The sequence below is a fragment of the Ziziphus jujuba genome, chromosome 7 (genome assembly GCF_031755915.1).
Source record: "Ziziphus jujuba cultivar Dongzao chromosome 7, ASM3175591v1".
NCBI lineage: Eukaryota > Viridiplantae > Streptophyta > Magnoliopsida > Rosales > Rhamnaceae > Ziziphus > Ziziphus jujuba.
Window position 1 is genome coordinate 16,559,294 of NC_083385.1, and position 26,908 is coordinate 16,586,201.

General features: G+C 31.8%; 2 protein-coding genes across 7 annotated transcripts; both read right to left on the reverse strand.

Annotated features, from left to right (window-relative positions):
- Window positions 1–3,040: 3,040 nt before the first annotated feature.
- On the reverse strand, window positions 3,041–9,900 carry LOC107425281 (pentatricopeptide repeat-containing protein At4g39952, mitochondrial). Of its 6 annotated transcripts, XM_025076583.3 has the most exons (6): window positions 9,225–9,900; window positions 8,828–8,966; window positions 7,679–8,319; window positions 7,416–7,479; window positions 7,205–7,255; window positions 3,041–5,505 (listed from the first exon to the last, which is right to left on the reverse strand). In XM_025076583.3, exon 6 carries the CDS (start codon window positions 5,460–5,462, stop codon window positions 3,126–3,128), a length of 2,337 nt encoding a protein of 778 aa, XP_024932351.3. In that variant the 5' UTR covers window positions 5,463–5,505; window positions 7,205–7,255; window positions 7,416–7,479; window positions 7,679–8,319; window positions 8,828–8,966; window positions 9,225–9,900; the 3' UTR covers window positions 3,041–3,125. The 6 variants fall into 6 exon arrangements, with proteins under 6 accessions (XP_024932351.3, XP_060675125.1, XP_024932349.3 ...); XM_060819142.1 differs by lacking the exon at window positions 7,416–7,479 and having other exon boundaries at window positions 9,239–9,900; XM_025076581.3 differs by lacking the exon at window positions 7,416–7,479.
- Window positions 9,901–18,514: 8,614 nt separating this feature from the next.
- LOC107425299 (uncharacterized) lies at window positions 18,515–22,254 on the reverse strand. The gene is made up of 4 exons (XM_016035278.4): window positions 21,462–22,254; window positions 19,486–19,578; window positions 19,141–19,208; window positions 18,515–18,889 (listed from the first exon to the last, which is right to left on the reverse strand). The coding sequence occupies exons 1-4, from the start codon at window positions 22,086–22,088 to the stop codon at window positions 18,721–18,723; spliced, it is 957 nt and encodes a 318-aa protein (XP_015890764.2). The 5' UTR covers window positions 22,089–22,254; the 3' UTR covers window positions 18,515–18,720.
- Between the last annotated feature and the right edge of the window lie 4,654 nt (window positions 22,255–26,908).

Consider the following 26,908-nt stretch of genomic DNA (forward strand, 5'->3'; position numbering starts at 1 on the left):
GTTGCAGACTTTCTCACAGAGAAAGCATTACATGAGAAGTTACTCTTTGATTGTTCTAGCTGCTTAGTCTCTCTCCCAAGAGACCTTTTGAACATTTTGGCCACCGACTCTATTGGAGGGGGCCTTTCTCTGTAATTCCTCCTTTTTTGGAGGCTTTTGTGCTTTGGCAATGAATATCTTTTTTAATCAAAATAAAAAAAAAAAATAAATAAAAAACTGACCATATCTACTTTTGGATAATACTCGGTGAGTCTACTTTATATCTATTATTAGCTAAGTATATATAATTGAAGATGATAGTTTAGTTGAAAGAAAATTTTTTTTTTTGGGGGTAAAAATTGAAAGAAATTATTTAATCTTTATATTCGTAGATATGAAAAATAATAATTGAATTTTTGAAAATTTCATTATTAGTTTAGAAGGTGCCATATCAACTGGCGCAATTCCATGGATAGTTTCATTCGAGGTCAGGAGACAATTTAATTTTTTTAAAAACAAATATCTATGTTTGTTTAGTCACCAAAAGAAAAAAAAAAAAAAAAAGAGAGAGTATCTATTTTTATAACGAGAATTTCTAGTTGCAGTACCGTTCTAACTCTGTATAGTTTCATTATTGATTTACATTTTTATCCCCATTTTAAATTACTATTAAAGATATTTATTAACTAAATTTATTTAAATAATTTTTTTATACAGTCTCATTATTCTTCTCAAATAATATATTACATATATCCATTTAATTTATACTTTATTAAAAATTAGGATTGCAGATACAATAATTATTCACAAATTATAAAAGTTCAAAAATATGAAACAGTAAGGTATATTTAATTTCTTTTTTCTTCTTCTTCTTTTCATTTTATGATAATTGCTTTAATTTGGATTATTTTTTCTATCATGTACCAATGACAGGGTTGGCTTATATTTGATTCTGGTATGTTAAAAATCGTTTTTTATTTTGAAGTTTAAAAATGAATATTTTTTAATTATTCAGAAGCGTCCATCTGAACATTATCAAGATGTTTAGTTTTTATTTGTTGAGCATTATATATATATATATATATATATACAGATATTAAATACCTTACGCTATGAAACATACCAAATTTTTTTTTTTAATAATTGAAGGTTTATATCTAATTAAATGTAAAAAATATGCAAGACGAAAAAGATATAAATAATGTAAGTGCTGGATTATATTAATATTTATGTTGAGAATATTTTTATTACCTTTGTTGTTGTTATAGTTGTTCATGGTACCAGGATGTCCAATACTACCAGTTGTTGATAAATGGTTTAAACATCGTCAAATATGTGCCCAATAATGGAAAACACCAAATGCTCTCCAAATAAAAGCTTTCAAAGACTTAATTTCAAATGATGTAGCCACTCATAAGACAATAGATTTAGATAGTCTATAGTTTTGAACAAATTAGTTTGTGATTATGGCACTAAATGCAATTTCAAAATGATCTTTTTGTACTTTTATCTTTAGTGATTGATATAAAGCAGGTCTATTATAGTTTTGCATTTTTATCTTTAAATAAAATTAGGATATTTAATATCTCTAAATTTCGTTCAAAATTTACAATCAAACAACTTTAACATGTTCAAAAGTATACAAACAAATTTTTTAATGGTGTACAAAGTTTACGATTGAACATCAAAAAATGTACCCATATGGAATTGCATGTTCAAAAGTATACAGTTAAACAAAACGATAATGTTCATAAGTTCACAATCGAAAATCTAAAATACATACAGAAGTTTATGATCAAACGCTCCAAAATAATAAGTTATAATTTTAAAAATATTCAAAGGTATACAAACAAATATTTTAATGACGTATAAAAATTTAAAACCAAACATTTAAAAATGTACCCATGTGAAATTGCATGTTCAAAAGTATATAACTAACTAAAATGATAATGTTCAGAAGTTCACAACCGAACATCTGTAAATTTATGATTGAACGCGCCAAAATAATAATTTATAATTTTGAAGAATTCAAATGAGAAATAAGAAAAAAAAATATTTTAATAAAATTAATTTTAAAGGGATTGTATATAGTTCTTTTAGAATTATGAAAATAATTTTTATTTGTAAAAAATATATAATTTTAAGATAGTATGGATTAGAAATTTTTTAAAAATAAATAATATTATATTAAATAATTTTATATTTTTTTATACATTTAAGCAGTAATGTATAAAAAATAAAATTGTAAAAAATTATTTTGGAATTGTTAAAAAAAATACTCTTTTATAATTTCGATGTATAACTGAGTTTCCTATCAGACAAGGAACGTTGGTAATTAGTCGGAAGTTACAATATTAAAATAAATCTTCATATACTTTTTAATTTGTGTATTATTTTATAATATGGAGATTTATGGGCCCAGTTCGACCTTCGGATGAATCTGCATCCCAACCCAATAACCTCATTTGAGCTAGCTTCAAGCCCAAAATTTTATGTTTGGGCCAACAAATTTACATCCAAAAATACTTTCTCTTTTTTTTTTTTTAGGTGAACTATATCCCAAATTACTTATGATTATGCAATGAAAATAATCAATAGTGAATCTCCTTTCAAAAGGCAATAGATGAGTTTCTTAACATCTTAAAATTTTTATCCAAAAAAAAAAAAAAAATAAAAACTCTTTATTAACTTTCTGTTTTTTGTAATTGATATTATGTTCTAGTTAACCACTAATCAATTTATAAATAAATAAATTTTCCGTCAAATTATTACCTATTTTGTATTTGTTTCTAATGCAATATATATTTATATATATCCACATCATTACATTAAATATTGTTTAAAATTACTAAATATATATATATATATATATATTTATACTAGAGATTTTTTCTTTGACAAGAGAAAAATAATAATAATAATAATAAAGATTTTTTTTTTTCGATTACAACGTACCATAATGGTTGAAGAGAAAATTAAACTTACTTTTGAGTTTGATAACAGAATTCGGCAAATATGAAACAAAAAAGAAAAAAAAAATCTCACTTATGTCACTGTGAAATAGGTAGATGGCTTTTGAAACTTTAAAATAATAATAATAATAATAATCATAATAAAAAAAAAAAAAAAGTGTTCTCATTGAATTACTACACCACACTCCAACCAGCTCCCTTGCCTACACCCTTATCCTTCATCAATTTTCTCACTTGTTGAGCTTCCTCCCACCTTCCCATGGAACTATACATATTTGAAAGCATTATATAATAACCATCATTTTCTGGGTCAGACTCCATAGCATGCCTGGCAACTCTTTCTCCCATCTCAATTTCACAGTGAATATTACAAGCACTTAGCAAAGAACCCCATACCTTATCATCAGGAGAAATGGGCATTGAATAAGCCAAAGCTTCAGCTTCTTGCAGATTACCTGACCTACCAAGAAGGTCTACCATACAAGCATAATGCTTTAAATTGGGTTTCAGAGAATAATCTTGCATTTTAGAAAACAGATACTTCCCTTCTTCAACAAGCCCTGAATGATTACATGCGGAAAGCAGAGCAAGGAAGGTGAGTTCATTCGGTTTAAGATTGGCAGCTTCCATTTCTTGGAACATTTCTATTGCAGATTTTGCATGCCCATGCATCCCGTAGCCTGAGATCATAACATTCCAGGAGATAACATCTTTCTCCTTCATTGAGTCGAACAATTCTCTTGATTGCTCAAGTTGGCCGCATTTCGAATACATATCAACTAATGCTGTGGCAAGCGATAGATTGATGTCAAGCCCTCTTTGCATAATGTAATGGTGAACCTCTTGTCCTTTCTTCAGGAATGCAAGATGAGAACAAGCTGAAAGCACCATCACCAGTGTTGCTGAGTTTGGGTTCAAGTTCTGTGAGATCATTTTGTCAAATATAGCTATTGCCTCAGAAAACTTTCCATTTTCTATGTAAGACGAGATCAATGTGTTCCATGTGATAGTATCTCCCTGTACCCCATCAAATATTCTCTTTGAAATTGTCAAATTACCACTCTTTCCATACATGTCTATGAGTGAATTATAAACCAAGATATTCTCATCTCTAGAACTTTTAATTACATAGCAATGAAGTGACCACCCAAGATAGACTGCTCCCAATTGGCAACACGAAGAAATCACTGAGACAAGACAGTTTGGATCAGCTTCAATGCCTTGATGTTGCATTTCTCTAAATAATTCTATGCATTTTGCATGGAGCCCTTTTTTGTTATAGCCAGATATCAAACTGCTGCAAGTGTCTTTGGTCCATTTTCCACTTCTATTAAAGATCTTCTCTGCAAGAGTCAAGAATCCAAACTTGCAGTACATGAATAATAACGCATTGTGAATCATATCACTGTGTACATAAGAACGCCTCGTGATTAATCCATGGAAGGCCTTTCCTTCATAGGAAGTCATGGAATTACCAAAACCTAAAAGCATGCAACTGATAACAATTTCATCAGGATTTATTTCACTGACCAGCATTTCCCAAAACAAAGTTGAGCATTTATTCATCGACCCAGATCTGGCATGAACACTAATAATAGACATCCATGAGAGAAGATCTTTGTTGATTACTTCACAAAAGGAATAATAAGCTTCATCAGGTGTGTCACACTTGGAATACATAGACAGAAGCGAAGACTTAACAGCTTCTGAGCACCCAATTCCAGTTTTCACCGCAAAGCAATGCAAGCATCTACCAACTTCTAAAGCACCAAGATTCCCACAAGCTTGAAATCCACCTTCCAATGTTCTAAAATTCGGTCTCTCACCTTCGCCACCTATCCTATGCATCCTGCAAAGATATTCCAAAGCCTTCCACCCTACATCATTCTGCACATACCCAATAACAAGTGCAGTCCAAGCGACCACATCTCTCACAGCAATTTGCTCAAACATGAAAGAAGCATCCTCCATTTGGTTGCACTTTGAGTACATGTACACAAAAGAAGACCCAACCGCCACATTACCTGAGAAAAGCCCAAGTTTTGAAGCCAATCCATGAAGGTTTTTGCCACTGTCTACCAAACCTAACTCAGTGCACGTAGCAACGACCATGGGAAGAGTAAACTGGTTGGGCGAAAAATATGAGGCTCGCATTCTTTGAAAGAAATCAAGAGCTTGTTGGTAAGCACCATTGGAGAAGTGTGATTTGATTATGGAGTTCCAAAGAAAGGTATCCTTGTGGTGGACTGAAGAAAACACTTGAGTTGAAATTGTGGGTTTGTCAAGTAATGCATAGAGAGAAATGAGCTTTGATGCTACAAAGACATTGTTGGAATTGCCAGTCGTGATTATGAGGGCATGGGATTGGAGAAGACATTGGAAAGTTGAGGTTTGGTTGGAGACAAAGAGATTGAGGTGACAGTTAAAGTAGTTTGAAGCTGAATAGGTGGAAAATGGAAGAGAAGAGGGAAATCTTTTGAAGAGGTAGGTTGGTTTGATAAAAAAGAACATGGACCTTCTCTATTGGCTATATTTCTGCATCCATGGCCTTCTCCTATAAAAGCAGCAGAACAAAATTATAATTCAAACAGCCAAAATAAAATTTATCCAAAAAGAAAAATAAAATTACAAAGAGAATACAGAGACACATAAAAGGTATTCAACCACATAAATGACAGTTTAATCCCATTTGACTTTTGTTGCAGACTCACAGTTATTAAAGGACCTACCAAATTAGCTTTTCAAATTTAATTGCAAAAGAATAAACTCACTCCAATCAAAAAAATTAAAGGAAATTCAATGCTTGTAATAAGGAATATTAGTTCAATCTGATGTTTATACATATTTTCTTCTTTTTCTTTTCTTTTTTTTTAAGGGGTCGTGGGGCCATTGTTTTCAGTACCACTTGTATATTTTGTTTTTATATAGTTTCTGGATGAATTAAACGCAGTACATAGTCCAAAACTAAGATGACTTCAACCAATTACCATCCAAACTGTTCCTCAATAACCATAATATTTCCAGCGTTACACAAAATTTTTTATTATCCTTCACATATCAAAGGCGACCTCGATTATGAACAGCAACAACAACAACAACAACAAGAAGTATTCAATCAAGCAAGGTTAAGCTGTTGCCAAAATGGATTTTTCAGAAGTCCTTCAAGGCCATGAAGCAAATATAATTAGAAAGCTCTCTTTCTCTGAGTCTGTTTTATTTACTGGGATAATGAGTGACGGAAGTGCCTTCCATATTCTATTTAACCTAATCCACATGATAAATCTTTCATACATTCAGGTAATGGAGTGACAAATTTAAATAGCCTATCAGTTAAAGAATGTAAGCCTCACACAGTTAAGAGGAATGGATCAAGGCTCCAGTTCCTGGTAATTGTACTACCACATTCTGGTTTTGGTTTACTTATTGTTCCAAAGTAGTTTTTAATTTGGAAATTTAGGACATTTTGTGAATCATGAAAGAGTTTGTTTCTGTCAATATTGTTTAGTTTCAGCTTAATTTTCTCATAATATCGTCAATATGTACCAGTATTATCAGTCCTCAGTACAATATTGGTAAATATTAGCCTAATTTTGGGTAGAATAGCATTAGTTGCTGGTTTTGGAAATGCTTTCAAGTAACGATTTTAGTACTCATTAATACTCTCTTTCACTATTAACATCTTATTTAATCAAGTAGTTTGCACAAATTCCATTGTAATAGCTCAAAATCATAGTTTTTCCTCAAGTGCTGCTAATTTCAATACACTCAAATCTTTGCACTGACCACCCTTCCTCCCCCAACACATAAACAAAAAAATTTCACCCCAAAATCCATCTGCCTTAATCATAAATTTCTAATCTTCTAATTTCAATTGATTCTAATTAAGGTGTTGACATTTCTAATTTACATGATTATCTAATTTTCCTGTGATAAGTTTTAGCAAGATGTTTGTTTATCAACTAATGCATTTACTATAGGCATTATATTTGTTATAAATATTTTACTTTATTAAGAAACCAGCTAAATTGACTCAATCTTGGAGAAAACCAGCTTAATTAATTCAATCTTGGTTTTTAGCATTTCTTAAATTTACATTAAAGTTCACATTACAAGGTAAATGTCCTCATGATCTTGTGTATCAAATCATTACCAACAAATCCATATATCTGTACCACTAATTTTTTTCCACCCATATTGACATTTTGATCCTTTTACAATACTATTTCACAATAAAAACTGGGTAGTTAACTCACATGTTTACATCTGGATAATAACTCCTCGCAAGATTCCAATAAGCTGAAAGCCTGAAAAAAAAAAAAAGAAAAAAAAGGGAAAAAAAGAAAAAAGAAAAAAGAAAAAAAGAGGTAAATAAAGAGAATGACAACATTAATCAAATAAAAAAAATATTAAATGATAATAATGGGCAATACTGAAATTACCAAACTAAGTAATACAAATAATTACCTCACAACTGAGATTCATAACCACAAAATTCCTATGACTACTAAGCCTGTGCTAGTGAATGCACCTGGTCCCAAAGAGATAATAGTGTGATACGTTTACTAATATGCTATTAACTCATTGTAGTTTGAATAATAGATAGGTTGTAGTTTATACCATAGCATCCCCTTATGTGGAGTCCTAAAATCATGTTTCTCAAACTATACAAAACTAAAGAACAAATATTAACTTAGAAAAGAAAATACAAAAAGCATTAATTTTCTCACAGTAATTTCCTCAAACATGAAAGATGCATCCTCCATTCAGCACTTTGAGTATATGTATAAAAAAGAAGACCCAACTGCCACATTACTTGAGGAAAGCCCAAGTTTTGAAGCCAGCCCATGAAGGTTTTTGCCATTGTCTACCAAATCTAGCTTGGCACACATAGCAGCAACCATAGGAAGAGAAAAATTGGTAGGAAAAAAAATAAAAATTCGAGGCTTGCATTTGTTGAAAGAAATCAAGCTGCTTGTTGGTAACCACCATTAGAGAAGTGGGATTTGATTATGGAGTTCCAAAGAAAGGTATCCTTGTGGTGGACCAAAGAAAAAACTAGAGTTGAAAATGTGGGTTTGTCAAGAAATGCACAGAGAGAGATGAGCTTCGTTGCTATAAAGACACTGTTGGAGTTTCCAGTTGTGTGAGGGCATGGGATTGGAGAAGACATTCGAAATTTGAGGTTTGGTTGGAGACGAAGAGATCGACGTGACAGTTAAGGTAGTTAGAAGCTGAATAGTGGGAAAATGGAAGCAAAGAGGGAAATCTTTTGAAAAGGCAGACGGGTTTGATGGAAAATAACATAGACCTCTCTATTGGCGATTTTTCTCTGCATCTGTGGCCTTTTATTAAAGCATCAGAACAAAACCTCAATTCAAATAACCAAAATAATATTTGTCCAAAATTTTAGAAACCAAAATAATAGAAAAAAAAAACGGAGACAGTTATTCAATATATAAATCACATTTCTTTATTTTATTCAAATGAGGATAACCCAGTAATGCTGACTCACATCCTAACTTTTAGAGTAATTAGACCAATTGACTTTAACGAAAAGAAAGGCAAGGATATGCTGTTAATTCTCTGAAGCAATATATTAGGAATATGTCTCATGTTATCAAATAAAAAATAAAGAATGGTGACTGGTGAATGATTCATTTTATCATAATTAGCAGATCTTAATATTATCCCACCAAGAATATGCATCCCTCATTCATAGTGGACCTGCTTGCAGCTAAACCAAACAAGCACAACCATGAAGGCATACAGAAAGCAATAGCAACAAATATTCAATATTTCTTTCGTTTAGCTACAATAATGTCTTTTTTTAACTCCCATTTATACAAATACGGCAGTAAATCGATAAAAATGCTCACCAGCATTGGGAGGTCAACAACTTATTAGTGGTACGGAACTTGATCATAGGCTGAGGACAAATGCCCCATTGATTAAACACCGCACTTCTGGTAGGTAACATTGCCATTAAATATATCTTCAGCGACGAGCTTTCTGCAACTAGAGATACATACAATAATCACCACCGACAAAGGGGAAAATGACATTTATCCGGAATACCTCCCAAATATTGTTGCATTCCCGGAAAATTTCAAAAAATAAAAATAAAAATTTTCTCAATATCCACGAATTCAGGCCAAAAATTTATTGACCAAAAACTTCGGAGATAAAATGGGCGATAATTTCCCCAAAGACCCCAAAAAAAAAAAAAAAAAAAAGGAAAAAAAAAAGATAGAGAGAGAGTGAATTAAAGCTTACAGTGAGAGCCTTACTGGATGAAGAATGGGCTGCCTGGTTGAGAGAATAGACAAAAGCAAGCTTTGAAGAAGAAGAAGAAGAAGAAGCTAAGGATTTAGCTTTGGCGCTGGTTCAGCTTAGTGCTGGGGAGGGTTGAGGGGTCTGAGAGCGCTCCGATTCCATACATACGCTAGTAACGTTACGTGGCCTTTCACCGTTTGATTTGAGAGGGACCATTGCCATCTCGAATGTGGGAGCACCAGTGTCAACTTTGTCAAATCAATGTATATCTATGTTCATGGTACCGTATAAATACACAAGCTTCATTTCCAAAAAAAACAAAACACGAGCTTCGGTGGGACTCAATCCGAAGCCGAACCTAATTCAGAAATCAGGAGCTTGATGGTAACGACCATTGGAGAAGATGGGAATTGATTATGGAGTTCCAAAGAAATGTATCCGCGTGGTGGACTGAAGAAAAACACTTGAGTTGAGGTTTGATTAGAGAGAAAGAGATCGAGGTGACAGTTAAAAGTAGTTAGAATCTGAATATGTGTAAAATGGAATAGAAGACGGAAATCTATTGAAGAGTTATGAGGTATTGATCGACAAGAACATGAACCTTCTCTATTGGCTGTAATTCTGCATCCGTGGCCTTCTCCTATAAAACCAGCAGAACAAAATTATAATTCAAATGATCAAAATAATTTTTATCCCCAAAAAAAAAAAAAAGAAGGCAAAATTATGAAAGGTCTTCAATCATATAAATCAGATTTTAATCCCATTCACTTTTTCTTACAGACTTGCAGTTACTAAAGGCCTACCAAATTGACTTTTTAAATTTAACTGTAAAAAGATAAACACATTCCAGTTAATCAAATTCAAGGAAATTTAACGGTTGTGGTAAGAAATATTAGTTTTGGTTGCAAAAAATAAATGGAAAAATACATTTGTGTATATATGTAGAATAACAATTGTAAACAAATACAGAAAAATATATAAAAATAAATTAAAAACCTGTATTTTAGTTTTGATATGCTCATTAAACAACTTGGTCCAAGTTTGTGGGACCACAATATTTTTAAGATTATTTTTATCTCATCAATCTAAATATAGATGTTTTCCAAAGATCATTTCCAAAATACAACGGATTCTCCAAAATACAACGGATTCTCAAGCTCTTGTACTCTGCACTTTTAAAGTTTTTTCTTCAAACTTTCAAAATATCTTTGTTTTACCACACTGCTGATAAAAAATGCAAGAAAAACTATTTTCTCTCTATTTCTCCAAACGCACCTGAGGGACTGGAAAAACTTACTCTATTTTCTTAATTCCACCTGTTGACACTTCTTTCAAAAATCCTAAATGGAAACAATTAAAGCAAGCCATTAATACCATTTACAGCCCACTAAAGCACTTTATGGCAAATTCTTTCAAAATCAATTAAGGAAAAACGTTATAAGTTTAGCATGATATTTTGGTCCTACGTATATATATATAGGATAATTTTATGATGTAAACTTTCTACATGCAAACCATATAAAAAATCGATATTTTTTAAAAAAACGTAAACCTTTCACATACGGACTACCCGAATCATATAATATCCTTTTATATATATATATATATATATATATATTTTTTTTTTTTCATTTTTCTTTTTTTCTTACGGGATGGGGACAGTTGATTTCAGTTAAACACAATACACGGTCCAAAGCTAAGATGGCTTTTACCAATTACTGCCATCTATATTGTTCCTCAATAACCACAATATTTTCAGTTTATTATCGTTTACAAATAATTACGGTAATACTACTATTGCAAACGCAACCTCAATTATGAACAACTACAAGAAATGTTCCACAGAGCAAGGTCAAGCTGTGATTCCACCAAAAAAAAAAAAAGGCAAGGTCAAGCTGCTGCTAAACTGGATTTTTCTGAAGATTTACCCTCCTTCTAAGGCCATGTAGTAAATATAATTAGAAAGGTTTCTTTCTCTAAGTCTATTTTATTTACTGGGATAAGGAGCGACGGAAAATGGCGGAGCCACCCTATGGCCAAGGGGACCGTGGCCCCCCAGCTTTTTGATTTTTTTTTTTTTATATATTTTTTAGTTTATTTATTGATTTTTAAAAGAATAAGTTAAAAATAACTAATTTAATTTATTTAAATGGACCCCTAACTTATCTACAGATATTTATATTTTTTGTAAAATTATAATTTAAATTTGAAATTTTATCAATTTAAATATATATATATATATATATATATATTAATTCATATTTGTAGTTTAATAATGTATTTAAATGACAATTATTCAAAAAAAAATGATAACTATTTCATGCTTAATATTTATATTAATTAGTATTTAAATTTTTTAAATTTTTTAAATTTAAATTTGTTTGTTTTAGATTTTTTTATTAGTTCATTTTTTTTAAAATTTGATTCGTATTTTTCTTTTGATATTTAACTTTGTTGGTACCTTCCATTTTCTAATACGCTAAATACATTTTTTTAAAATATTGCTTCTATTTGTATAATCAATCAAAAAATAAAAAGGCTTTCAACTAAGAATTTCACAAAATTATTTTAAAACTCAATCAACTTCTTGTATAATTATTATGCCATTAACTATGGTTATATAATGTTTTATAAGGTGCTAAAAATGGTTTGAACCTAAAATATTTTATGATGTGCATGTAATGACTTGCCCATTAACATACCTTTCTGGCTCCGCCCTTGGATGGAAGTGCCCTTCTATCTTATATTTATCCTAATCCACCCGATAAATCTTTCACACTAATGAAGTGACAAATTTAAATAGCTTATCAGTTAATGTAATGCCTCATACAGTTAAGAGGAATAGATCAAGGCTCCAGTTCCTGATACATGCAATAACAAGTTCCTGTAGTTTTGGTTTGCTCCAAAGTAGTTTTTAATTTGGAAATTTAGGACAGTTTGTGAATCATGAAAGATTAGTTTCTATCAAAACTGTTTAGCTTCAGCTTAGTTTTCTCATAATGTCGTCAATATGTACTGGTATTTTCAATAATCGGTACAATATTGGAAAATATTAGCCTAATGTTGCGTATGCCCAGAATAGCAATTAGTTGCTGGCTTTGGAAATGTTTTCTGGTAACAATTTTGTTACTCAGTAATAATCTCCTTCACTATTAGCATTTTATTCAATCAAGTAGTTTGCACAATTATCATTATAATTAGCTAAAAATCATAGTTGTCAAAATGTATACCATATTGTGCATCATTTTGTTTAAAATGTGTATTATGTTGTAACGTATTGTGTATCATAAAATAGGGTCATATTTTTATATAATATAATATACAAAGAGGCTAGCTTGAGGACCGACCGCATGGGTTATATGCGGACCAAACATGTGATGAAATTTCCTGCCCTTCGATTTGCACTGTTGGCATCTACGGCCCAACTTCAAAGCAACTCTCACATGAGAATGGCTGGCCAAATTTCCCCTGAGCCCTTCCCGCTCACATTCCCACTCTCACCAGCTCGAAAGGACTTTCCCAAAATTCCCAATCGCACCAGTAGCAACCAGCATTGCCATCATTGCAAACCCACCAGATCGCACCACCATTGCCACAGCATTGCCATCTTGCAAACGCACCAGCTTGCACCACGATTGCCGCCCTTCTCTGTACCCACCAGCTCATAATCTTCTACTCTGCATGTCTGTATTCTGGCTCTTCGTATCTGTGAGTGAGTAAGTTTATGTTTTGTAATTTTTTTTTTTCATTCTGTTTTTTATGTTGATGATTTTATGTAGTCTTACATAGTTGAAATTGTTAAATGTGGGATTGTGATTTGGGTTGAGAAATAAATTGAACGAAGGCCAATCTTCATGATCATTTTCGAAAATTTAGAAAATGATACTTTTCGCAGAAAAAGCATGAATGTATGCATATTGTTTTTCTTTCCTGGTGTATAAATACCACTATTCATACATACTGTTCACGTGTACTGTTCATTGTGTAATAATCAATTCACGTAGTCTATCATAATACTAACACGAAAGAGATATTTACACCACTTGTTTTTGGAGTATACGAATGGCCAATCCATGCATGCTATACAAGAGAAAATAAGTTTGTTATAATTAGAACATAAAGTAATTCTATTTTGTAATTCCTATATCTACACACACACACACACATAAAGACATATGTATATATATCCTATTGTGTTCCGTTCCAAAACTGCTTAGTTTAGTTTTGAATAAGAACTTTGAATAATTATAATCCCCTTAATATGCATGAAGCATAGAGTTAATAGATTAAATTGATATCATTGCTTTTTATTTTTATTCTTTTAATAGCCTTTGCGTAGATTGGTTAACCTCTCATTGATTAAAGAGTTATGTATCAATATATTTTTTTTTCCCTTTATCTAGCAAAGATGATATTATTTCATTGTTTTGCAACTTATATTTTTCATTTTTATATGTACTATTAACCTTTTTGAACCCCATGATTCAGATTTATTTATTTATTTATTTTTTCTGTTGATGCACGCATATTTGTTTCTTTCATTATATAGTGTGTTGGATCAGCAACCATAATGCAAACTCGACAGATTTTGGCTGAAGTGCCTTTATTTTTGCAACATTTTTCTCTTCTATTTAGAAACTAAACTTTCTTAAAATATATATTTAATGGTTGCTATTGCTATTGCTTTATAGTCATTGGTATTGCTAAGTTAGATTCATTCATTCATGTAGAAAGGTTGCTGGTGGTTTTTTATGTTTTTTATTTTTTATGTCTTTTGGTTTTTTATAGCGTATTAAATCCTGCCTTGTGTTCTTTAGAAGTCATAGCTGGAGATTAGTTGTGTCAGTATGTCAACAAGTACTAGTGATGTTCAACTGATTCGGATGTGCTCATGTGGGCAATATATGCATTTAAAACCATCAAGGACAGATAAGAATCCAAATCATCAATTCTGGAAATGCTTAGATGGAGAACAGGTTGTATAAAATTTTTTATGTGTTGAATTTTTATTTGTTTTTGTTTATAAAATAATTAGATTATATATGTTTACTTGCCACAGGAAAAAGGATGTGGTAAATTCATTTGGACAAAAGAAGGGGAAGCTAAACTAGAAAAAATAGATGTACTTATCGGTGAAGTTCGTCGTTTATCTTTGCAAATGGAGAAATCTAATAATATGCTTGAAGCAATTCAGAAAAATACTAAGAGGAGCGACCAATATGAAATTAAGACTGTCATATTTTTTGTACTTTTATTATTTATTTTCTTTAAAATGTTAGCCTAGTAATGTAGTCAAGCAATATATATGTTTTTTCGGTTGGTAAACTAATTATGTAGCACCATATGTATCCTATTAAGCTCGCTGTATGTTTTGTTTCTATTAAGTTGATATTCAGATTCCTATTTTGGTGAAGCTTTATCTGTACCTTTTGCCGTACAGCCATGCCTCCCTCTCTCTCTCTCTGTCTCTATAATTCATTACAGCTTACATGGATTTGGAAAAAGCAAATAATATTAGTTTAGTTTATTCATTGTTACAGCTTGCATGGCTGTTGCTGGTGCTGCCGAGTTTGTTGTTGCTACTTTTGAGCTTGCTGTATTGCTGCTGGTGCTGTTGCTGGTGCTCCTGTATTGCTACTGGTGCTGTTGCTGGTGCTGCCGAGTTTGTTGTTGCTGCTGCCGAGCTTGCTGTGTTGCTGCTGGTGCTGTTGCTGGTGCTGTTTTATTGCTGCTGCCGAGCTTGCTGTGCTTCTGCTAGTGCTGTTGCCGAGCTACTGTGTTGCTGCTGAGATACTATTCACATGCACTGTTTAGGTGCGCTGTTCACATGCACTGTTCACCAGTGTTTAAACATCCTCTTTTTTTTTAGATTTTTTTTTTGGCTAAAATACCTGTGTATAAACATCAATCTCCAGTTTCTCCTTCCTGCTAACTGAAGTAAACCACATTGGTAAATAAACGGCAAACTAGACTAAAAGCAAACTAGCATACATTTAGTCAAATAATCAAACAAGACTTCATGTTTCCAATACATGGCAATTTAAGGAGTCTATAATCATAACTCAACTCTCTTTTAGTAACTAAGCTGATAGTTATTGCATATGACAAAAAAAAAAAAATGTAAGAAAAAGAGGAATGTTTAAACACAGGTAAATAGTTCATGTGAACAGTACGTGTGAACAGTAATCGTGAAGCTTGCTTTCTTAAGTTTTCTGTACTAGTTTGTACTGTGGCTTTTTTATCCTAGTTAACAAATATACCAACCAATGACAGAATCCCATGAAAATAATCTAGTTTTCTACAAAACCAAAGAACAAAATATCAGCTTTTTTTTCTCTGGAGAATTTACCACAGCATTGAGCATCCTATTCCTTAGAGCACTTTCCTTTTTCGTTTCGATTATTAATGTCCCATAGGATATTTCTGTGTGCTTCATCTAGCTTAAGACTTTTTAGATCTTTTTTTGAGATGCCAATCTATCCATTGACAAACACACCTAAGTAGAGGCCAGAAAATTCCTAATAAGCATAAGTCCAATAAACAGACAGAGAAAAAACATGAGAAAGATGAAATATACAGGCCAAAAGTCTACTAACAAATAAACTAAGGTGGTGAAGTACAATGTGGCATTTTAGAAGTAAATCAATAACATGACAGATTAGAATATTGAAGTAGAGCAAAATGGCAGTGGTATGTGGAAGAACATAATCTGTTGCAAAAATGGCTGCTACGAATACTAAACCCCGCCTCTTTTGCATATTTAATGTAGAACTCATGTGCCCCATCTATCGATTCAAACTCTTGTCCAACCTTTGGTTTGCAGTTTTTGGCCACTTGGGGAATGTAAACATCATCCACGGATTTTGAATGTGATAGCAAGGATATCTCTTCAACTCGTCTACAATCTGAATTTGCTTCCAACTATTCTACACTCAAACCAGCTTCCTATTAATCAATTTGTAACCTGGTAGACGGTAAAAGAAAACCATCATGAGAGGTGGTAATATATTTTATTTTAAGAAAGTTTAGTTTCTAAATAGAAGAGAAAAATGTTGCAAAAATAAAGGGACTTCAGCCAAAATCTGCCGAGTTTGCATTATGGTTGCTAATCTAGCACACTCTATAATGAAAGAAACAACTATGCGTGCATCAACAGAAAAAATAAATAAATAAATAAATATGAATCATGGGGTTCAAAAAGGTTAATAGTACATATAAAAATGAAAAATATAAGTTGCAAAACAATGAAATAATTACATCTTTGCAAGATAAAGGGAAAAAAAAATATTGATACATAACTCTTTAATCAATGAGAGGTTAACCAATCTACGTAAAGGCTATTAAAAGAATAAAAATAAAAAGCAATGATATCAATTTAATCTATTAACTCTATGTTTCATGCATATTAAGGGGATTATAATTATTCAAAGTTCTTATTCAAGAATAAACTTTATGTGTGTGTGTGTGTAGATATAGGAATTACAAAATAGAATTACTTTATGTTCCAATTATAACAAACTTATTTTCTCTTGTATAGCATGCATGGATTGGCCATTTGTATACGCCAAAAACAAGTGGTGTAAATATCTCTTTCGTGTTAGTATTATGATAGACTAAGTGAATTGATTATTACACACTGAACAGTATGCGTGAACAGTGGTATTTATACACCAGGAAAGAAAAACAACATGCATACATTCATGCTTTTTCTGCGAAAAGTATCATTTTCTAAATTTTCGAAAATCATCATGAAGATTGGCCTTCGTTCAAGTTATTTCTCAATCCAAATCACAATCCCACATTTAACAATTTCAACTATGCAAGACTACATAAAATCACCAACATAAAAAACAGAATGAAAAAAAAATTACAAAACATAAACTCACTCATGGATACGAAGAGCCAGAATACAGACATGCAGAGTAGAAGATTATGAGCTGGTAGGTACAGAGAAGGGTGGCAATCGTGGTGCGAGCTGGTGCGTTTGCAAGATGGCAATGCTGTGGCAATGGTGGTGTGATCTGGTTGGTTTGCAAGGATGGCAATGCTGGTTGCTGCTGGTGCGATTGGGAATTTTGGTAAAGTCCTTTTGAGCTGGTGAGAGCGGGAATGTGAGCGGAAAGGGCTCAGGGGAAATTTGGCCAGCCATTCTCATGTGAGAGTTGCTTTGAAGTTGGGCCATAGATGCCAGCAGTGCAAATCGAAGGATAGAAAATTTCATCACATGTTCGTCCTCAGGCTAGCCTCTCTGATAATTTGGCCAGCCATTCTCACGTGAGAGTTGCTTCGAAGTTGGGCTGTAGATGCCAGCAATGCAAATCGAAGGGCAGGAAATTTCATCACATGTTTGGTCCGCATATAACCCATGCGGTCGATCCTTAAGCTAGCCTCTCTGATATAATATATATATATATATATATATTTCCTTACTATTCCACAAAAATCTATCATGAAGATGAAAAAAAGAGTGGAAAAAAAAATGTTAGTGGAGATGTGATAGTATAGTTATTGAACTGTTAAAATAAATGCGTATAATAAATATTAAATAACAATTGTTATTGGGGATGAAAGAGGATGAAAGAGGATAAGTTAAGAGGAATACTACGTAGTTAAATTACTGTCTTTATTTGCTTTTTTTGATAATAGAAATATGAATATGATATAGAGTGTCCCACTATGACAGACTTAATATGAATATGATATAGAGTGTCCCACTATAACAGACTTTGCACAGAAATTGCAAACAGAGAACATGTATACCTCAGGCTCCTATTGTAACACAAACTGCAAATAGAAAACATATGTACGAACTGAATAATAGAACAAGACACAAATACGAAGTTGAAGCGTTGTTTTCTTTTCCTACGACTTTTTCCTCTCTTTCCTTTTTCCTTGGCAAAGAAGAAGCTGTCTTATAATTCGTGTTTTGATCTACTCGTAACACACTCAGATAGTCTTTCTTGCTCAAGTACAGTGATTGAAACTTTTTCTATTTTGAATTAAAACTTCTGTGGGTTCAAAATCAAAAGACAAGAAGATTTTTTTGCAATGATTCTTTCATGGGATGGTCTATTTTAGTTTGCAGATTAATTTTGATCTGCTGAAAACAATTTAAAACTTAATTTCTTGGATCAGAAAGTCTTTTCTACTCTATTATAGATAGCACTCCATTATAGATAGTCTTTTCTATTCAATTATATCGTTTACAAATTATTTATTTTGAGATCAAAAGCTTATGTGGTCCAAAACTAGGATAACTTTAACCAATTATCATCTAAGTTGCTCCTCAATACCATAATATTTCCAGCATTACATGAACATTTTTATTATCCTTTACATGTAAGAACAGCTGTACAAGTATTAGAAAGGCAACCTAAATTACAAACAAAACCACCTAAAATCAAGAACACAAAAACAATAAGTATCCACAGAGCAAGGTGAACTGTAAAACAAGTAACTCATTTATTTTCCTTTAATCATCTTATTGTTAATAATTTCAGTCCATCTTGCGACCATTGCTATGGTTTTCTTGCTTATGAGGAGGTAGCCGAAGAGAATCGATGAGGAACGACTTAAAGTGCTTGTACATCTCCTTTGGCTTCTCTGCATTGATAGCATGCCCTGCGTTCTTAATGATCACTAGTTCAGCATTCTCACCCAAATGCCTGTAAGACACAAAAGATCAGCATAAACTTCAAACCACATATTTGACTCTTCAGGATGATAACATGGAACTAAGAATTCAAATTCTTTGATTTCCCCATCTGCTTAAGGAAATAAGTTTTGCATAACCATCCAGCAGAGCAGGGCCAATATATTTCTTAAAGATCTATTACATAAAATTCATTTTAAGACAAGGAAATACAAAAACTTAAATAAAGTTATTAAACTCATTATGAACTTAATGTGTAATTACCTTTTCAATCGGTGTGCCAGCTCCAGTGGGAATATCTGGTCATATTCTCCCCAAATAAGTAGTGTTGGCTGTAGCAAGAAAGAAATTCCTTAAAGAAAACTCTTTTAAGTACAGCTAGATTTGCGGTTAAATTAACTTGCTTGCTGGTTGAGATGAAGAGGAAAAGACAATTTTAGAACTGAAAAGGATAAATATGGGAGACTAACAAATTTACAAGCAAATTGTACAAGGATCAGGAACCCAAAAAAAGAAAAAGAAAAGAGAGAGAGAGAGAGAGAGAGAGAGAGAGAGAGAGAGAGAGAGAGAGAGAGAGATGCCTATTGTAGAATAAAATAGAAAAATAACCTGGGTTATCTTGGGAAGGTCAGATTGTTTTCTATCCTTATGCAATGCATGGATCAATTCTTTTCTCTCTTGAAGGTATTCTGTACACATCACCTGCCATCACAACCAAATTCATGAGTTTCATAGTTCAAAAATATGAATGATCCTGATTATTATATTTGGGGAAGAGAGATGTGAATATTAACATGTTCATTTCATTTGAAAATTCAAACTAGTAGCACAAATGGATAAAACAATGCTTTTTGTTTACAGCTAATGCTTTTTTATACAACAGCAAAGCAAACATCAGCCAATTAATTTGATTGGTTGAGTCATTCATTAAGTTTCTATCCATCTCAAAAGTTTAAACTGCTGGGAAAAAGACCAAATTGTATAAATCAATCTAACACAACATACATACTAACCTGATGTGCAGCGAATCCAATAGTTAAAAGCAGGGAGTCATAATACAAGAACAAATGAATCGTACAGAGCCATATTATCATGTCAATTTACCATCAATCCAAAAGCTTGTGTTATTAGGAAGCAGAACCAGCCATTTATCCAACATCAGCATAACAGGCGCAGTGGCATAGTCTTATACTTATCACTTCAAATTAGAAAACAAAAAAAAAACAAGAAAAAAAAAAAAAAAAAAAGATTTTGCCATCCTGAGATGATAGGTTTTTCCCCACCAATTCCTTGTATGCACCAGCACCAGCGCTCTCTTTCTTATCTGCATACCACATAGCTAGCCTTACACCAAGGACAACTGCTACACAAGTTTTTTTCAATGTCCTTATATGTAAAAATTCTCCCCGTCAGAATCACTAATACAGCATATTATATCACACAAGGACAGATGCACATGCTCACATTCTTTTCTAGATTCAATTTAATGTTAAGTTACAGGGGTTAGACACTCTATGCTTATGTTTTATGTCTATCTCCAAGCAAAAATGCCACTCAGCCAGTGTAGAGATGATGTTTTGCATATATATTTGATCCTAAAATAAGTTATGGATACTAGTATGAGGAAATTAGTATCCCTTGAAAGTTTGTATTACAGAATTCTGCTTTCTTGTTCTACACTCAAGGCTTTACCACTAAATCTCCATTTCTCCACCTCTTCTCTGTATCTTATTACCAGCTTATTCTTTAATTCCTCATTTTATAATCTGTCCCTTTTGACATCAACGTAAAAGAATTATGCCTCTCCATGAAATTCATGCATATAATTAGGCATTCTTTTGTTTCAAAGTAACAACTGAAGAATAGTCTTTATTCTCTGGTTGGTGAGTATATAGCCTCTTACTCAAATGGCACGCGCGGTTTTATAAAGCAGAAAAGAGGAGGACCCTGGTCTTTTTTATTTTCTTTGCTTTTGGTAAGTCTCGTATTTCTATAGAATTTCCCTATTATCTCCCCTCGCAGCAATCAAAACTACATCACTTTAATTTCAAACGAAGCATTATCAGAATGGGAAATTTCATGCCATCAGAATACACCAACAACAGTTTATTGACCACAAAACCAAAAGAGTGCATCCATAGTTTGCAGTGGAAGGCAAATATAAGATCACAAATATATTTTTACTAAAATGCATTCATTAAGTAAGAAGTAGATCCATAACAAGGCAGTTGCAACCAAAAAGTATCAAATTTCATGAGTAGGACGAACAAAAAAGAAAAAAAGTGACAAAAGATTTAACGACTGTGGTACAAAAAAGCCACACTAGTAAGATATATGTGTGTGTGTGTGTGTGTGTGTGTGTGTGTGTGTGTGAACAGGTACACCAAATGTCATATATATGAACATTGGTTAAACTAAACAAGCAAAAATGTTGAATTTAAACCAACCAACTTGAACCCAATTCCGGAATTGACCAACCACAATCGACCATCCAAACACCCATCCAACAGAGAAAATTTTAATAAATTGTAAATCATTTGGCTGTGGATTAAAAAATAATAATAATAAAAAAAGCACTAACTAACCTCAATAAAATCATTGAGAAAACACGAAGGCAAAACCTTGACGGGCTTGTAAAACGAGATGCGTATCAAATCCTTCATCTTCGCAGGGCTCTGCGGCAACAAAACGCTCGTGGCTTCATCCACGCTTTTCACCTGAAACATCCCTTCCTCCATATCCTTCTCTTCCATACACACCCCGGCGCAGCATAGCACCACCCGCTCCACTTTCTCCTCAAACAGCGCTGCCATACTGTAAGCCACAAACCCGCCGTAGCTGATCCCCACCACATTCATCCTCCGTACAACGCCGTGTGACTCCATCATAGCGACGACGCATCGGGCCTGGAACTCGACAGAGCGCTCCGGCCGGGATGTGTACGAATCGCCGAAGAAGAGCAGGTCCGGTACGTAGAGGTTGAAGTGGGCGACGAGCGGCGAAACGATGTCGTTCCATTGCCACATTGCGTTGGCGCCGAAACCATGTATGAGGACCAGCGTGGGCTTGGACTCCACGTGGGCTTGTGGAACCCAGCAGTGCATGATGGTCCCATCTCCGAGATCCGTGGTCGTGGATTTCAGGCCCGTCTTCCAGAACGAGTACCGTAAGAGCCAGTCCTTTGCCGCGATGAAGCTGAAGCACTTCGCCATTGACGAACAACAGACCAAGAAAATGCTGACAAAATATAAAATCAAATAATTAAATTAACTGAGAGAGGAAAAGAGATTCACAGAGATAAAGAGGTTAGGTATCAAAAATTTATTAGCTTTGACATATAATAAATGATTTTATGCGAAAACTATGTAGCCGGCGTGGACCGACATTCGTTAGAGAAAAGAAGGGTAAGAACCAATCAAATTGTGACTGTAAATTAGAGTCGTTAATGGTGGGCCATAATTTAGCAGATAAAACACACACACACACAAAAAAAAAAAAAAAATCATATTAAAATTATTCCAATTAGGAGTAAAATATGTTAAACTTTTATTTATATATGGTAGTTAATCGTCTTTTAAAATCATGTAAATAGCAAAGGAATACTTATAAGGTAATATAATATATTATTTAAAAAAAAAAGTAATAATATAACATTTTAGATCTTATTATATAAAAAAAACCGTTAATAAGGTAATAAATTAATTTTTATTCTGAAATGGTTCTTTGTTTTCTATAAAAATGGTCATTTTAATTATATATATGTTTAATAAAGATAAAAAGTCTAAATAGCTTTTTATAGAATGCAAATGTCGTTTAATCAGTTCAAACTTATCAAACCCAAACCCTGCATATTTGCGTGGATTATAAGCAAACGTGCCCGAATGGCCTTTATTCAAAAAAGGAAACAAAAAAAAAAAAAAAAATACTATTGAATGATCCAATAATTTTAATTAAATATTATATTTAACTACTAACTTTTACTAAGATAAAATCAAGTGAATCATCGAACATATTTTTTTATATGATTTTTCTACAAACTTTTTAACATCAATCGCATCAATCATTTTAAAATCATATCAATCAATTTTTATTATATATTAAAAACTCATGGGAAGACCATATAAAAAAGACAGGTGGTTCAAGATCTAGATTTTTTTTTGCCCTTTTTGCCAAACATTTAGCACTCAAAATTTTAGGATAAATATACTTAACATAGTGAACTATTACACATTTTGCATTTTAGCATTAAATTGTTACCCAGTAGTTGTTAGTATTTTAATCAGTGACTCACCTATTGTTGAAGAATCTTTCCGAAACCTTTATTTATTTATTTATTATTATTTTGTCATTTTAGACCAATTCTTTATTTTGTCTAACAAATTTGGTAAAAACTAGTCATATACTTTAGTTATAAATGAAATAAGAATAAACAAAATAGTTTTACAATAGAATTAAGTAACATTTGGAATATAAAATGAATATTCCTAACAAAATAGGAATAATTCCTAACAAAAAAAATCCTATTGATATGTTCGATTATAATTTTTAATTAAGTTCAATATTTAGTTTTTCAATTTGATAAAAATTAATTAAATATGTATTTTTAATTTTAATTTTAGTATATTTAAAATATAATAAGAATATTAAAGAATAACAATTTTAATTTTTTTAAAAATAAATAGTTATTTCTTCAAATGAGAGAATAAATATTGTTGTAAAATATATAATAATGTAAGCAAGGGTTTGCTTGGATATTAGAAAGGAAATAAATAAATAAAGGGATTTTAAAATCCCATATTTAGTTCTAAAATAAGTTTGGGAAAAAAAAATAAAAAAATAAAAAGAAAATTGAGACGAAAAGTTATAATTAAAATGTGAAACTTTATTTCCTTAAAAAAAAACATCAAATTAAATCGTGCAAAAAATTAGGTTGCAAGCCCTGACATTAATGGAAAAATCTCTTCTTCTTTTTTCTTCCCTTTTTAATCACTTTATTTGTAGCCAAACATGGAAATTTTCCTTCACTGTTTTTTTTCCTCTCATTTTTCCTCCAACATTATTTTCCTCACCTTTCTTCCAATTCCAAACATAGCCTAATTGTGTATAATCAATTTCATAAAATTTATCTATTGAAAAAGCATAATTAAACCAAAGGGATAAAAATTTAAAAAAAAAAAAAAAAAAACTTCATAGGTAATGTGACCTTTTTATAATTCGAGAGTAAAATGCAAAATGTGTAATAGTTCAAAAGAGTTAATTTTATTTAACCCAAAATTTTATGTATAAATTTGTTGGCCCTTGCTAAACTATTAGAACATTTTCAATAGTTTGTCCATTTTTCTGTCTATTGTTAAAAAAATTTACACGTCAATTGAAATGAACATTCTTTATAAAAAAAAAAAAATTTCAATAAAGATTGTGTAGAAGAACTCTATTAAACTGATATAAAAGAAACGAAAACAGAAATATTAAAATAACAATCTACTTATGGAGGGTTAAACAACTGAGTCAGTTATTTATTTAATTTAATTAATTTTTGTAAATGGAAGTTGGATGCCTTTTTTTGTTAGTGCTCAAATGTTTTCTTCTCCTTTGTTCTTTTGTGTTTCAACTGATTATATGACCTTCAAAATGGAATAAAGGGATACTGAAATAGTGAGAGCATATCAATACCTGACACACATAAGCTCTTGAAGATCTCCATGTCATGCTGATCCATAAGGATGCATTTGGTACGCAGGAAAGGATAGGATCGGACAAGACAGGTCTGAATCGGACAGGATGGAATAATAGAATCCTGTATTTAGTATAGTTTCAAACTAAATGGTAGACTAGATTGGAATATTTTATAATTTTTTTTACTGAAAAATTATAAATTCGATTTATAATTATAATAAAAAATAATGTACTTAATTAATATTGTAAATTGATATATTTGTATTTACATATAAAATTTCAATTTTTATTACATCCACAAACTATATTAATTTATACTTTTAAAAATAAATAAAAATTAAATTATAACATAATATTTTATAAATAATAATTAATAAAAAATAAACATAATTAATGAAATTTTGTAATTGTAATTTTTTATTTACATTGTAATTAAATTGTAATTTTTTTTTACACCCACAAATTACTTTTAATATATGGTTTTAAAAATCAATTAAATTGATATTATAATATGTTAAATCATATGTACAAATAAAAAAACATAACATCATATTTAATTAAAAACTTGTTAATAACTACGATTTCACATACTTGTTTGCATACAAATGTATATATTTGAGTTTACACCGATAACTGGTTATATGCCAAATAAATAAAAACACCTATTAATAATAATCCAAACAAATAGCCGATTATACAACCATTACGCCACTCATTGTTCAAGTTGGCACGTGTATGTGCGGTGATATGTTGTATTGGATATTGCCTCATTTAGATTCCTCATCATTTGTTCTACATATTCAGCATATGCTATTTCAGCTTCTTCGGTTGTATTATAGGCTGGACTTGTTGATGATATTCAGGCCAAAAATTATATATCCCTGGTTGTCTACCTTTAAATATAACATAAATTCTTCTCCTTGTCATTGAATATTCCTGCATATTATATTAAATTATAACATAATATAATAATATAATTAAACAAAATAACAATGCATTAAATCAATCAAGTGCATATTAATACACTAAAACGTAACATATGCTTTATCAAAGTGTCTTTACATGCATAATTAGATATCAACATCTATTACCATACCACATATGTCCATAAACAACCATACAACATATGTCCATAAAGTTCAAATATAAGTGTTCTTAATTATCATCCCCTCGTACATAGGCTTAAATATATGATCCACAACGATACTTAGTAATTTAAAAATTTCCTAGCAAATTCAATCTTGCCTGCATCCGTCCTAATAATCTTAAACACCTCAACGTTCGATGGATCCAATCTCATTACCTTAGAGATTTCGAGATTGTCATCAGCAGAGAAGCCTAATCTGTCAAGCTCCACAGCTAAGTATTGTGGATAATTGGCTTCAGATTTATCTAACTTTGCAGCCAATTTATCAAACAATTTCTCTGCTACATTGCCAAACCCGCTCATAATATCATCATCCTTCAATCCAAATTTTCTCTTACCTTTTGATTTGGGTCGAGTGGATGGTTCACTATGTATTTCATTCATAGACATTGGAAAACACACATCATTAAATTGTTATTTCCACTATCCAAATTAAAATCATTGACCACATCAATTGGAGTTTGTGCTCCATATCCTGTTGCCCGATCCTTTCCAAAAATAGTAGCAAACCTCTCATATATCGGAAACGGTTTACCTCTCCATGCCTTTGCACTTGGATTACTCTAAAATTAAAAAAAAAACAACCTTGTAATTATAAACAATAGAAAAACATACTTCATATATCAAGTTAAAAAATTCAATGAAAGAAGATGTCCAATGTTTCAAAACCTGCACATATGGTTTCCAAACTTCATCACTATCAACTTCCACACATTTAAGAGAGTTATTCCATCCGAACCTACTTTTGTTTAGCATATCGCATATTATACCGTATTACTTCTTCCACTTTTTCAATTTTGACTCAATGTGTGGATTTGCTCGCAACCCCAAATTAGGACATATCTCAGCCAATCGCCTCTCAATCATAGTACTTGTGCCAGGCTTGAATGATCCTATGTCACATCGCTGCCCACTAGCTACAACCTCAACTAAAATAAGCAGCAAAACATCTTCCTCCCTTTTACTCCACATTCGTCTAGATTCAACCCCTCAGATATCATGACTGCTACCTCCAACCTCCATTTCTATTGAAATTCACATTTTTATGATTTCAACAATACAATAATAGCAAGCAAATAAGCAATAAGCATTCACGGTTGACAACAATGGCACAGAATATATATTGGTTTTCATACAAATGATCCAAGATGTTTAACAAACAGTATAAAATAAAACAGTTAGAGAAGCATTAAAGACAACAATCGACCA